The following is an 11,550-nucleotide window of genomic DNA, read 5'->3' as shown; positions in this document are numbered from 1 at the left end:
TTGGTACGAAAGCGCATCCAGGGGAGTACTGTGATAATTTAAAAAAAAATCATGAGAGTATCTAGATCGGATACTAGTTCGGCGGAGTTACGTATAGGTCCAAGGTGATACGAGGTACGATGTGGGGTAGTTGATGCTTTTGGTGCGGAATTACGAAGAATTCGCCTATTGGACAGACAATATATATGCGCAAAAATAGAAAGAGATTATGTATTGTATGCCATCTTGGTACTGGTTTATGTTCCAGCCGTATTTTAGATAAGATGCTTGCTCCTATAGTGCCAAGTGTCAGTATGCCTTCCTGGCGGACAGCTTCCGGCCGAGGGTAGAAATACCTGAAATAACTCCTCAAATATATGACCTGCCACGCCCCCAAACCGAGCAGTGTGCTAATGGTCACAAAAGCAAACCACTTCACTCTCTCATTCGTGCTCTCATTGGTATCTCTCAGCTTCTGTTCTCTAGTCCTCAGATACTCCATCTCGCTAACAACCTCGCTAACCAGTTCTTCGATCCTTCGCAGCTCGATTTCGACAGGCTTTAGCTTCTCGGCAGCTTGGATGGCGCTCCAATCACGTGCATCCGCACCGATGTCTACATCCAATTCGACAGGACGGAAAAGTTGGTTACCCCCACGGTGATAGTTTGTAGCGATGTTCTCGAAGCAGACGTCGAATGCGGCGTCAGCGTGGGAGGTGAATGCCATGCGGGTCTCGCCGACGACATCCTTGGGTTTTCCGTATTCGTTACCGACAGCGTCTTTGATCTACAAGATGGAAATTGGTGATTAAACAGTCAGCGTGTGTGTATTTACAATCATAATTATCGGAGTATATCGGCCCTACGTGAATGTTAACTTTCTGCCCGTCGCCTTTGTTGCCGCCGATGACAGCGGTGACAACAACAAGCGTGTCCTTGGCTGCAAAGTTTCTAATACATCTGTGACGATGACCTTGATTCTGAGCGAATAAATCGAATTTCAGCGCCGAGGCTAGCGAGGCTGTGGTCGAGAGGAGGGCAAGCGTCGATAGGAACTTCATTGTGTATATGTGTGTACCAAATCAGGGTGTGTTTAGGGATATCGTTTCTAAAGCTCAGGGAGCTCGTTTGCTATCGAGAGTTCAGAACCCCCTCCGAGTTTTCGTATCAATTGGCGTGAGAGAAGAACGAAACGGGGGTTAGCGGGAAGGAGGAGGAGAGATGGTGATGACGGAAGTGGCGATGGCCGTGCGCTTGTCTTGTCTTGTCGTGTCGTCGATGGACCTTCACGGGGTTCTTCTCGTCCTTCTTTCCGCAGCAGCTTCGTTCGGGACGGTTTGTTAAGCTGGCCTTTTGCGAGTGTCGCCTGAAGGCTTGGCGTCACAACACGTCATGTGACCTAAACACCGTCCAGACTCGGTTTTAAGGAAACTCGGATATAATGGTTTCAACTCGGATTTAAGGTACCCCACACTGGCAAGCTTTTTTGGTAGGCGAGCCGCAGCAAGCCGGCTAAAGAAGTACTTGCTTGCAACGACACCACAATCACCCCATCCAATCAACCTCTCCTCCTCTTCCTTCAATCGACATTGATTCAATCTGAAGACACCAACGACGGAAGACCCCTTCGCTAGCTCTTTGGCTGTCTAGCTAAAGCAGCCTGTGCGCTTATTATACTCCGACGTGAAGAGTCTTACTGACTTCTTTTCACATGCGATAAGGAAAACTCCCCAACCTTTTTCATATCCTTTCAAAGTCCTTCATATCCGTCAAGATGGTCAAGTTTTATCAGAATGGCTTTTCCTATGAGTATGTCTTCAATGTCTTATATTTTAATTGACGGATTACTAACACGGGTTTTGTCTTATAATAGTTACACATGGCACGCCGTCACCCTTGCTTATTTCCTCCGATACCCAAAGTACGTAATATGTAGGCCCCTCACACGACCACCGCTTACATCTCTTGCTAACAACGTATCCATCCCTACAGTCCATACTCCACTCATGTAATCTCTTCCGATGTAATCTCCCGTCATGTCGATGAATCCGGCATTCTTCACACCGTCCGAATCCACCATAAACGCGGAAAACTCCCCGCTGCGCTCACCCGTCTGCTGCCCACCGTCTCCGACTCTTATATCCTTGAAACATCACGAGTAAACCCACACACCATGGTTATGGAAACCGAAACACGAAATTTGGATCATACGTCCATATTAAGCGTGGTTGAGCACCAGGTTTATACTCCAGCTTCCGAGGGTTCCGGAACGAATGTTCAAACGACAGTTAGGTTCGACAGCAGATTTGGAAATCGAAGACAACAATCTCAACAGACCGTTGAAGGGGAAATGCAAGAGGTTCAACCACAGCCGGAGAAGAGGCGATTGTTCAACTTTGGGTTCGGGTGGGGTAAAGAGGGGGTGCAGAGGTCAATTGAGAGCCTCGGGGCAAGGAGAATGACGGAGCATGTGGGTAGTAGCACTAAAGGCATGCAATTGGTGCTGAACAGGCTACGAAATATCGGGTTAATCGGGACGAGAGGAGTCGAGAGGGTCAATGACGATTGGAAGTCCGTCTGGAGAAGGGTTAGGGAAGAGATACCGAAAGCGGATGGTATCGATGCCGGAATGGGAGTCTAGTGGCGACAACCCATAGGGTACCAAGGCCGCAGAAATTCCGACTATGATACCACGACGGGCGCAGGCGGATATCATTCTCTCTCCACTTCCTTTTGTCTTCATCTTTGTTGCATGCACTGAACAAGCTGATGGAACCACAAGAGTGCGTTTTTCTCATTCACCTTTCTTAGATTGCTCCTGCGATTTAAACGGAAAAAAGAAACATTCATGGCGTGCATACGAGTTTGCTTCCGATGATGTTTTGGTTCCTTTTTTTTACTGTTCATGATGTGTATATATATCGTGGGCCGGTGAACAGCGGTCTCCCCTTTCCTTCCTTTCTTCTACTTCTTTTCTCTCTGTGGCTTTATTTCATGTTCATTAGCCTTTCGGTGTTGGGTAAAAGAAATAATCTATCTCTTTTTGATCAAAGCGATTGATGCTCTCTCGGGCGTATAGGTTCGTGAAATGGTGGAAGTCACTAGCACGCCCTCATAGATCTAGTAGTTGGGATATTAAGCGGCCTCCAGTTCCCATGGACTTCTCTTCTTCTTTCCGAATATTCGATGGATAACCTAGGGACCCTCCCGTGCATCGACAAAGCCGCGGAACTGGAAAGACCACAACGATGTCTCGGGATAGAAGTTACTATTCGAGGGCACTACGTGAAGATGAAGCCTCTATGGCGTTTCCAAAGCTTCTTAAAACATTATTATTTTGCCGAAATTACATATTATTCACATATATCATGGGCTCGGGATGAATCTGCAGGAAGAGCAGACATATAATTCTCAAAATCAAGTTATACGTTCGAGGTTATAATAACCTTTGTCGAATGGGGAGCGGCTAGTCCTGGACCGCCAACGAGATCCTTGGAGATGGAACAAATTGCGATACTTCGGCCGCATGTATATTATTTTATCCTTGACCCTTCGACGACCCGATGAGGGAGTATGCTGCTTCCTCTACCTGCTTCTTTGTTTATAAGACCGGTATAGGGAACGTACCTCTGCTGGTGGAATTGATAATAGATATCATGTTTGCCTCGAACGTGTTCCTTGGGAGGAGGTCAATATATCCGGATTACGAATTTGGTCTTTTGTTTAAAGTGCAACAGATACCGCAGCGTTGGAATGCGTTCGCATGGATCGAGGCATATCCATGATTATCCCGGCTTCGTTTTTAGTTCCTAGGTTGCAGGTATCATAAACCTGGATGATCGTGCGGACGGTGGCTTGCAACGAGAGTATCCTAGAATGGTACATTAATATATGCAATTAGTATTATCACTAGCGCTAGAATATCTTTCCTAATGATTGCTTTGCTCTTAAAGGGACGGCCAAACCCGCCCTGCTCCAAATGGTATCTGGATATTGTATACACCCCATCCGCTTCAACGTCAGCTAAGCTTAAGAAATAGTTCTGTCTCTAGACCCTCAACTCTGGCATCCTTCCCAAGCCCTTAGCCTTCTCGCCACCTCCATTCCTAGCTCTCCTTCCCTCAACATGATCCCTGATAGCCTTTAAAACCCAGCTATTCTGCCATTTTTCCGGCACAGGTCTATACGCAACCTTGACGGTTCCAACTGTCTGCGCCCACTCCCCGCCGACGGCTTTGGTTCCCTTGATATCTCCCCAAGAACCCGCACGGTTCATCATAGGCTGCTCAATGCTTCCAAGACCCTGAGGCCCGGGCGGGGATTGGATCTTCCCATCCGGATGTACCGGGCTCGCCGTCTTCTTCGATGATGGAGTATTATATGCTGTGGTCTCGGTCACCGCACCTTCGTCTTTTGTAGGTATGTCAGGTTGTGTGATAGCGTCAGTGAGATCCACCGGAGGATCTTGAGTGCACCAATAGTAAATATCCCAGTCGTTTTCGTTGAGGAACGAGTCGTATTCTCGCAATTGGTCAATCGACATCTTCGACAGGTTTTCGTCTGCGAACGTTGAGAGCAGCAGGTCGGTTTCCAGAATACCTCTTTTACGAGATTGGTCTACCGTACCCAATAAATCATTAATAGCCGGTCGTATGAACATAAATTCGGCCGGATTACACTTACAAACCAGTCTAGCTCTCATAGTTCTTTCGTCCTCTCCAACACGCTTAATCGGCTCAGCGATAAACTTCGCCCACTCGCTTTCCGAAGGATCTCGAACGCCATGACCCGACCTAACAGACCCACTGACCTCTCCTTCCTTGCCTGCCGTCGGAAACTTAGATCCACTCGCATAGCTCGGATCCACAGTTCCAACAAACTCCGGTGGCGGTGGCGCCTTCCCAACAGATGGGAACTCGGTGGTTAATGTGGAGTTTACATTCGGAACATGCGGTTGATTTGGATTCTTCGGATCGTTATTCGAAGGTATATCCTTCCGGTTTGGGAGCGCGAGTCGGGAAGCCGTGGAGAATTGTGAAGCTAGTACGGGTACTAGGCGCTTCGAGGGTACGGTACGTGCTAATGTTCGAATTGGTAGCATCGCGAGATCTGTTATCTTTTGATTCTTTTGTTTTCAATGAAGCCTGGTTTTTGTTCCCTCGTATGTCATAATATCAAGTGTAATTGAAATTCAACGGGTTCTATTTGTCGGTAACAAAAAAGTTGTCGGCAAGAAGCCGCCCGTAAAAACCAAATGAGCGAAACATGAGGTCATGGTTGCCGCCCTAAGCTTGCAGGGATCATGGGCCGCGGGAAGACCATAGAACTACCAGCAACACATAAAATACCACAGGTTTCCGAGAAGTTACAGTCGCCATGGCGCGCCAGCATGTAATTACGGCATCTGTCTCCCAAGTGACCATTAAGTACTTCGAAATAAAGTATCGGCTGGGCAAAAAGGTAGTCTGTATAATAGTACATAAGCCTTGTGTCTCTATAAAGTGATATCGAGTGATAGCTATGAAAATATCAAATCGAAGTACGAGGCCGGATTATTTTGTAATTTACCGATTGAGTAACTCTTTTCTTCTATACATTCTGGTTTGATCTCGCCGGGGGGATTTGAAACAGGCCTGGCCCTGGCATCTACAAGCAAAAATAGGTCATATAATACGCCTGAACTGTAGAGAATGATAATAGACCGAGGAGCATTGACCGCATGATGAGAGATAAAGCTGGATAGATCCCGACCTTTCGGGGCGAAACAATATTCGAGTAAACCACAGCTACCCCTCGTAAGTCGGATAGCGGTTTAGTATCACCAATACTAGTCTTGAAATGAAAGAAAACACGCATCGCACGTTCTTGCATAGCGTGGAATCGGTTGCTGCGATTTCCATCGTTTCTCAGCCATACGGTCGACATATGCGCTGCTCTGCATCCTCGTCGCCTTTTAATATCGTGCGCATCAGAATCCGGTACTGGAAACTCAGTTGATTCGAGAGAATATCTACCTGGATGGGCTGCGGACTAGTATTTGACGGAGCGGTATAGCCTAGAAATGATATGAGTGCCGGCTCAGCCAAAACCAAAAGTTTGGAGCATAAAGTTCTAGACACAATCAGTGTGCTTAGGTAGCCATTGATGGTATCGATAAGCTTAGCCTCGAGCATAACTGCGAGGCGGTGGTTATCTGGTACACAAGGTAACCCCCGCCTGGCATTTTACAGAATCCGAATACATTCGCATGAAAACCTATTTGACATTGATTGCTAAGCCTAATTCCCACCTTGTATACCAATCCTATCTAAAGTAACACTACGATCCCGAAGAAAATGAGTAGCGAGTGTTAAATAATACCTTTAAAGAAGAAAGAAGAATAAGACGGCCAAAACTCGCTCTTAAGGCCAACCGTAAGAGAAAAAAGACGCATGCCTATCCCAACCCGGTCCTACCCATCTCGCTACGTCCACGGTAACATATTAACTACAAAGCAAAAGAACCTAAAGCATCAGCATAAACCAATAAAGACAAAGATTCAAAAAACTCCAGAGCATGCAATGCAAGCTTTTTCTATCCCAACCTTCCCCCAACACTCGTCCCAAAGTCACAGAATTTCCCCCTTTTTTAATCTGCTTCGGCCAACTGGATTATCAACTTGCCCGCCAAATCCAAAAAGGGAAACGGACTTGAGATCTCTTTCTCCTCAATACTCTTCCACCCGCTATACTGACTTCCGCTTTCACTCTTAGCACTCCTAGTACTCCTACTTCTCTCCATCATCGCCGCTCTAGGGTCTGCCGGTGTCGTCCCCGCCAAACCCCCCTTTCGTTCAGTTTCTTTCCTCAATTCATCGACCACCTTTTCAACTTCCTTCGGCACAACTACATTCCCCTCGGCATCAACCCGTTCATACCCCCCACACTTAAAATCTACCAAGTAGAAATTACTCTCCAATTGGTAGAGCTGTATCTCCATGTACACGTAGACTGCTTCTTCTTCTTCATCCACTCCCGCTGCACCTGCACCACCCCGGCTTACACTGCTGTAATTCGAATGTGCAGAGGAAGGTCTGGGTGGTGTGGTATATTTATACCCCTGTTTCTTCCATCTACAATGAATCACCCAGGGGTCCTCTGGAATCTCGTTTTCCGCGCCGCCGCCCTGTCGATACGATGAAGTTGACGAAGAACTATTTCGACTGTTACTTCCATCACGACGGGTACCTGGCGGTGTCTCGGGCTCAAGTATGTCATCATTCGAATTTTCGTTGCCACTATGCCGATCTTGATTGGCGTAATCTGTTCCCCTGTCACCATCCTTTTGAGCGGGTACAAGCCATTCGGCGCCTAACTTTCTAAGAGCACGGTAGATACATGCAATAGCATCGAGAGGCTGGTTCCGCGATCTTATACCGAACTGCCATTTCGTGGGTCTCGACTTTCGCGCGGCTGGATTAAGGGGTGTCATAGGGTCGGGTCGGCTAGAAGATCGACTTGAGACCGAACGAATACGACGGGATTCCTTGATGGGGATAGATGCTGATGCGGCGGATTGGGCAGCCTGCTGCTGTTGGTAAGCTGCTGCTGCTCCGGGACCGCCCTTCATGAATGCTCGATGGTATTCTGGAAGACTGGTGGGTAAGATTGAGACTGTGGAGTTTGGCGGGATGTTAGGATTAGTCAAACTGCTGGCTGGGGCGCCAACGTCGTCCTTGGTAACACCGTCTGATCCGCCTAGAGTGAGCTTCATTATTGGGGAAGTGATGCTAGATACAGCTGAGCGAGGAGTATTTGTCCCGCCTGAAGAATTTGGCCCGGGTGAAGGGGTACCACGGTTGCCCGCGGGACTGAGAGGTGTGAAACTTTCTTGAATAGGTGGTGAATGAGGGAATGCATGCCATGCAGGTGGCGATTGCGCCAAGAATGATGGCGGTGCTTTCGATGCGCGTGCTACAATATCTTTGTCAGTATAATCCACTATGAGGTAGTTGGCGGAAACATACCATCTTTCCGCATTGCATAGTTGTGTTTGAGGATATCGTACGCATCCTTGATAGCACTAGGTTCAGGTCGCTCCAATGCATCCACCAAGTCATCTTTCCCGTAACCAAGCTTGTCACTCAGCTTATCGACAAGGTTGTCATGCAGCTGCTTAGGCGGCTTCGGTAAAGCGGCAAGAATCCTCGATGGATCCACGCCGGTGTCAAGGAATTCCTGGGCTGGGGGCCATAGATAGTCTGGGAGATCCTTTAGGAACCACGGGTCCTGTTTGATCTCGGCAACTGTGATTCTGTTGACAGGATTGACGACCAGCATCTTTTTGAGGAGTGATACAGATTCCCGGGATAGATATGTGGGAATATGATATGTACCCTCTGTTCAATTGTCAGCAGCATATCAGAACACGAGTCGATGATATCGACTTACGGGCAATCTTCTTGAAGAGAGTCGGAATGTAATCGTCATCAAACGGCAACCTCCCACACAGCATAACATAGAGAATAACCCCACAGCTCCAGACATCCACCTCGGGTCCAGCATACAGCTTCCCCGAAATAACTTCCGGGGCAGCGTAATTCGGACTACCGCAGCTGGTTTTCAAGAAATTGCCATCGGTCATAATGTTTGATAGCCCAAAGTCTGCGATTTTGACATTAAGATTATCGTCTAGTAGCAAGTTCTCGGGCTTCAAGTCACGATGGACGATTTTGTGAATGTGACAGTATTCTACGGCGCATATTATTTGCTGAAAAAAACGTCTCGATTGGGTTTCGTCCATTCGGCCGTGTTTGACAATGTAATCGAAGAGTTCGCCGCCGGCGTATTCGATGACCATGATGATTTCGGTAGGGGTGGTGATGACGGAGTATCTGCCTCATACCGAAAAGAAAACAATCCATGATTAAAACTCTGGATGTGAAAATTGGGACATTACATATATCTGAATACGATGGAACCTACAGCTTGATTATGTGAGGATGCCGTAACAGTTGTAGATACTGGATCTCACGTTCGACTCTACCGGCCATATCTCGGTTCGCGAGCTTTCGTCTATTTATGATCTTAAGAGCGACCTTCTGACCGGAAGTCTGATGGACGGCAAGCTTGACTTTGCCAAAAGAACCTTCACCAAGGGTTTTGACGATATTGTACTGACCCAACCGCTGTTGGTTGCGGGTTTGGGGTGGGGGATCGGATCGCGCAGCATGGCGTTGCTGTTCTCGTGGGGGAGGATAGGCAGGAATGGGAATGGAGAGGTCTTCGTCCGGTATAGCGGACATTGTGTGAAAGACGAGTGAGATGTCTATCGATAACTATCGAGATCGTGAACCAAATGAAGGTAAGTGGACGTTCGTGATGTAGCGAGGAGGAGGAAGAGAGGGGAGCGAGAAAGAGAGAGAGAGGTGGGGAGTTTGGAGTTTGAGTTGAGTTGTTGGGACCGGTGACGTCGTGTTGCTTCGAGTGATTATAAAGACCCTAAAGGTATCACGAAAAGACAAAAGACCGGAAGATATATCACCGGTTGAGAGATTTAAAAGATTTTTGTATGGTATACGGAGCACGCAAAAGACAGAGAGCTCGAGTAGTTCAATTTCAATTTGATATCGGGCTTTGCGGTTAATTTGCAAAGTGGGGGGAGTCTCTTAACAGCACTCTATCAAGCACCCCCAAAAGAGGGGCGCCAACAACCTGAACAGGCCCCTCCCATGTCAGCACATGTAAAACCACACCAAACTAACGACACCATGAACTGCATTGCATATACTTCATCGAATCGACCGGCGAGCTTCATCATAGCTGCATCTGTTAGCTTCGGTGCGGCAGCGAGTCCAGCTTGGGGTCCTACCGAAGTTGTCGACAATCTAGCCCAATATGGATGGCATCCGGAGGAGTTCTCGACAGCTGTGCAGTTCCCAAACTATACCAAACTATACTAACATTGTACTTACCTAGGTAGCATCTGCCGCTAAGTTGCAAATCAATTTTTTTTAGCGCCGCAAGCACGACGATTTTTGAAGACTGGTCCGGCGGGTCTTGTTCGGAGAATTGGGCCGAATTGGTCAGGCAAGAACCCGGTCTCGTATTCGGCGCCTTCTCGCACTTTTGCATTGGAGTTTATTATACGAGACCATGTGGCTGCCTCATTTATACTTATTTAGCTGCTATTGGATAGTATTCATATCCCATGCGAGCCTTGAGGGGTGGGCTCAAAACATAGAAAGCCGAATGCTTTGCAAACACATGGTTTCGACCTAGTGATCAATATAATATCAATTCCGGGTCGCTTTCAATTCCGATGAGTGTGCATATGTACAATTCTCGGATCTGGTTCCGCGAGGAAGGATATTGAAATGGCATCCCTGCCGTATACCGGCTTTGCCGGTATAATATAGCCTGTTGACAAACTTGCTTTTGATAACATCATTCATGATGGCCATATCTACGGAAATAGATATATACTTAGCATCAAGATGCATTTTGTTTCTCCGCCCTTTCTCCTGCTTGCGGCGTCCAAGCCGCCGGTTGAAACTCCTCACTCGGCCCCGACGGCCTCCCCTTCTCCCTCTTCTCCCTCTCAACCTTCAACCTTTCCTCCATATCTTGAACCGTTGTCTCTCTCCCGACTTTCTCTACCACCCGTTCCTTTTGCCTTTCCATCTCTTGAATTTTCCCTATCAAACTCCCATCCGAAGCCTCAGTGGCCCTCGCACTAGCCTCCAACTTCCTAACCTCCTTTTCACTAGGCTTCTTCAACAATGTCCCCGCCTTCGCCCACCTCTCATCCGCCAACCGTGCCCTTTCCACCATGATTTTTTGTCGTGTAACCTCATCCTGTAACTCCTGAATACTGGGCGGTTCTACCCTTGTAGCTCTCAGCCATTGATGCCATTGTGCTATAAAATTGTCCCAAAACAATCAGCCTTTGTTCTTCCTTTCCAAAACTTTCAAAAAGATCGTGATGGCAATTTTCTTTCCAAAAGAGATACGTACGATCAACCTTAAACTCCGAATAATTAACCAAATTATGCACCCCTCCTCTAAAGTCCATAATCCTCCTCGGCCGATACGCCACCAACCGATCTCTAAACTCCCAGAAGGTATTCCCTTCCAAATCCATCCCGATGAAGTATCTTTTACGCCATGGGAACCGTATTGCCCTCCATCGGAGCCAGAGCCGTTTGAACGGCTTTGTGGAAGGGAGGATATAGCGTGATATCGATGTTGAGGTTTGGTATGACATATTGTGTGCGTTTAACCCTTGGCAGGAACCCTCGGATTGGGATGGTATGGACAAACTCAGATGGAGTAGCTCGCATGTCGTGACGAGGCAGCATGTCCATTTCTAGGAATGCATTCTTTGATATGCAACGCGTGGGCGGTTTTATCAGGTTTGTCCCGAAATAAATTTCCTCTTTTGAAATGGTCCTTAAACAACGCATTGATTTGTGGTATTTTCCTAACGGTCGGAGTTTACACCGTTTGGGGTTCGATGGAGTAGACATCGTGTATGATCATGGGTATATCGCAAACCGAATGCGGTCATTAAAATAATTGATACCAATCACTA

General features: G+C 47.4%; 5 protein-coding genes across 5 annotated transcripts; 1 reads left to right on the top strand and 4 right to left on the bottom strand.

Annotated features, from left to right (window-relative positions):
• Positions 1-254: 254 nt before the first annotated feature.
• Positions 255-1,040, bottom strand: DFL_005599 (uncharacterized protein; the record flags this gene model as incomplete). The annotated part of the gene is made up of 3 exons (XM_067634882.1): positions 255-273; positions 336-766; positions 846-1,040. 3 exons carry the CDS (start codon positions 1,038-1,040, stop codon positions 255-257), a joined length of 645 nt encoding a protein of 214 aa, XP_067489369.1.
• A 713-nt stretch (positions 1,041-1,753) lies between these two features.
• On the top strand, positions 1,754-2,620 carry DFL_005598 (uncharacterized protein; the record flags this gene model as incomplete). The annotated part of the gene is made up of 3 exons (XM_067634881.1): positions 1,754-1,788; positions 1,853-1,900; positions 1,972-2,620. The coding sequence occupies 3 exons, from the start codon at positions 1,754-1,756 to the stop codon at positions 2,618-2,620; spliced, it is 732 nt and encodes a 243-aa protein (XP_067489368.1).
• A 1,407-nt stretch (positions 2,621-4,027) lies between these two features.
• DFL_005597 (uncharacterized protein) lies at positions 4,028-5,080 on the bottom strand (the record flags this gene model as incomplete). Its single annotated transcript, XM_067634880.1, has 2 exons — positions 4,028-4,596; positions 4,663-5,080. The coding sequence occupies 2 exons, from the start codon at positions 5,078-5,080 to the stop codon at positions 4,028-4,030; spliced, it is 987 nt and encodes a 328-aa protein (XP_067489367.1).
• A 1,526-nt stretch (positions 5,081-6,606) lies between these two features.
• DFL_005596 (uncharacterized protein) lies at positions 6,607-9,262 on the bottom strand (the record flags this gene model as incomplete). The annotated part of the gene is made up of 4 exons (XM_067634879.1): positions 6,607-7,931; positions 7,985-8,356; positions 8,409-8,851; positions 8,943-9,262. 4 exons carry the CDS (start codon positions 9,260-9,262, stop codon positions 6,607-6,609), a joined length of 2,460 nt encoding a protein of 819 aa, XP_067489366.1.
• Positions 9,263-10,448: 1,186 nt separating this feature from the next.
• On the bottom strand, positions 10,449-11,223 carry DFL_005595 (uncharacterized protein; the record flags this gene model as incomplete). The annotated part of the gene is made up of 2 exons (XM_067634878.1): positions 10,449-10,876; positions 10,974-11,223. The coding sequence occupies 2 exons, from the start codon at positions 11,221-11,223 to the stop codon at positions 10,449-10,451; spliced, it is 678 nt and encodes a 225-aa protein (XP_067489365.1).
• Positions 11,224-11,550: the final 327 nt, after the last annotated feature.

This window comes from Arthrobotrys flagrans (genome assembly GCF_004000055.1).
Source record: "Arthrobotrys flagrans strain CBS H-5679 chromosome Unknown unitig_9, whole genome shotgun sequence".
Lineage (NCBI taxonomy): Eukaryota > Fungi > Ascomycota > Orbiliomycetes > Orbiliales > Orbiliaceae > Arthrobotrys > Arthrobotrys flagrans.
The sequence above is the reverse complement of the archived record's forward strand: the minus strand, read 5'-3'. Positions and strand labels throughout refer to the sequence as shown.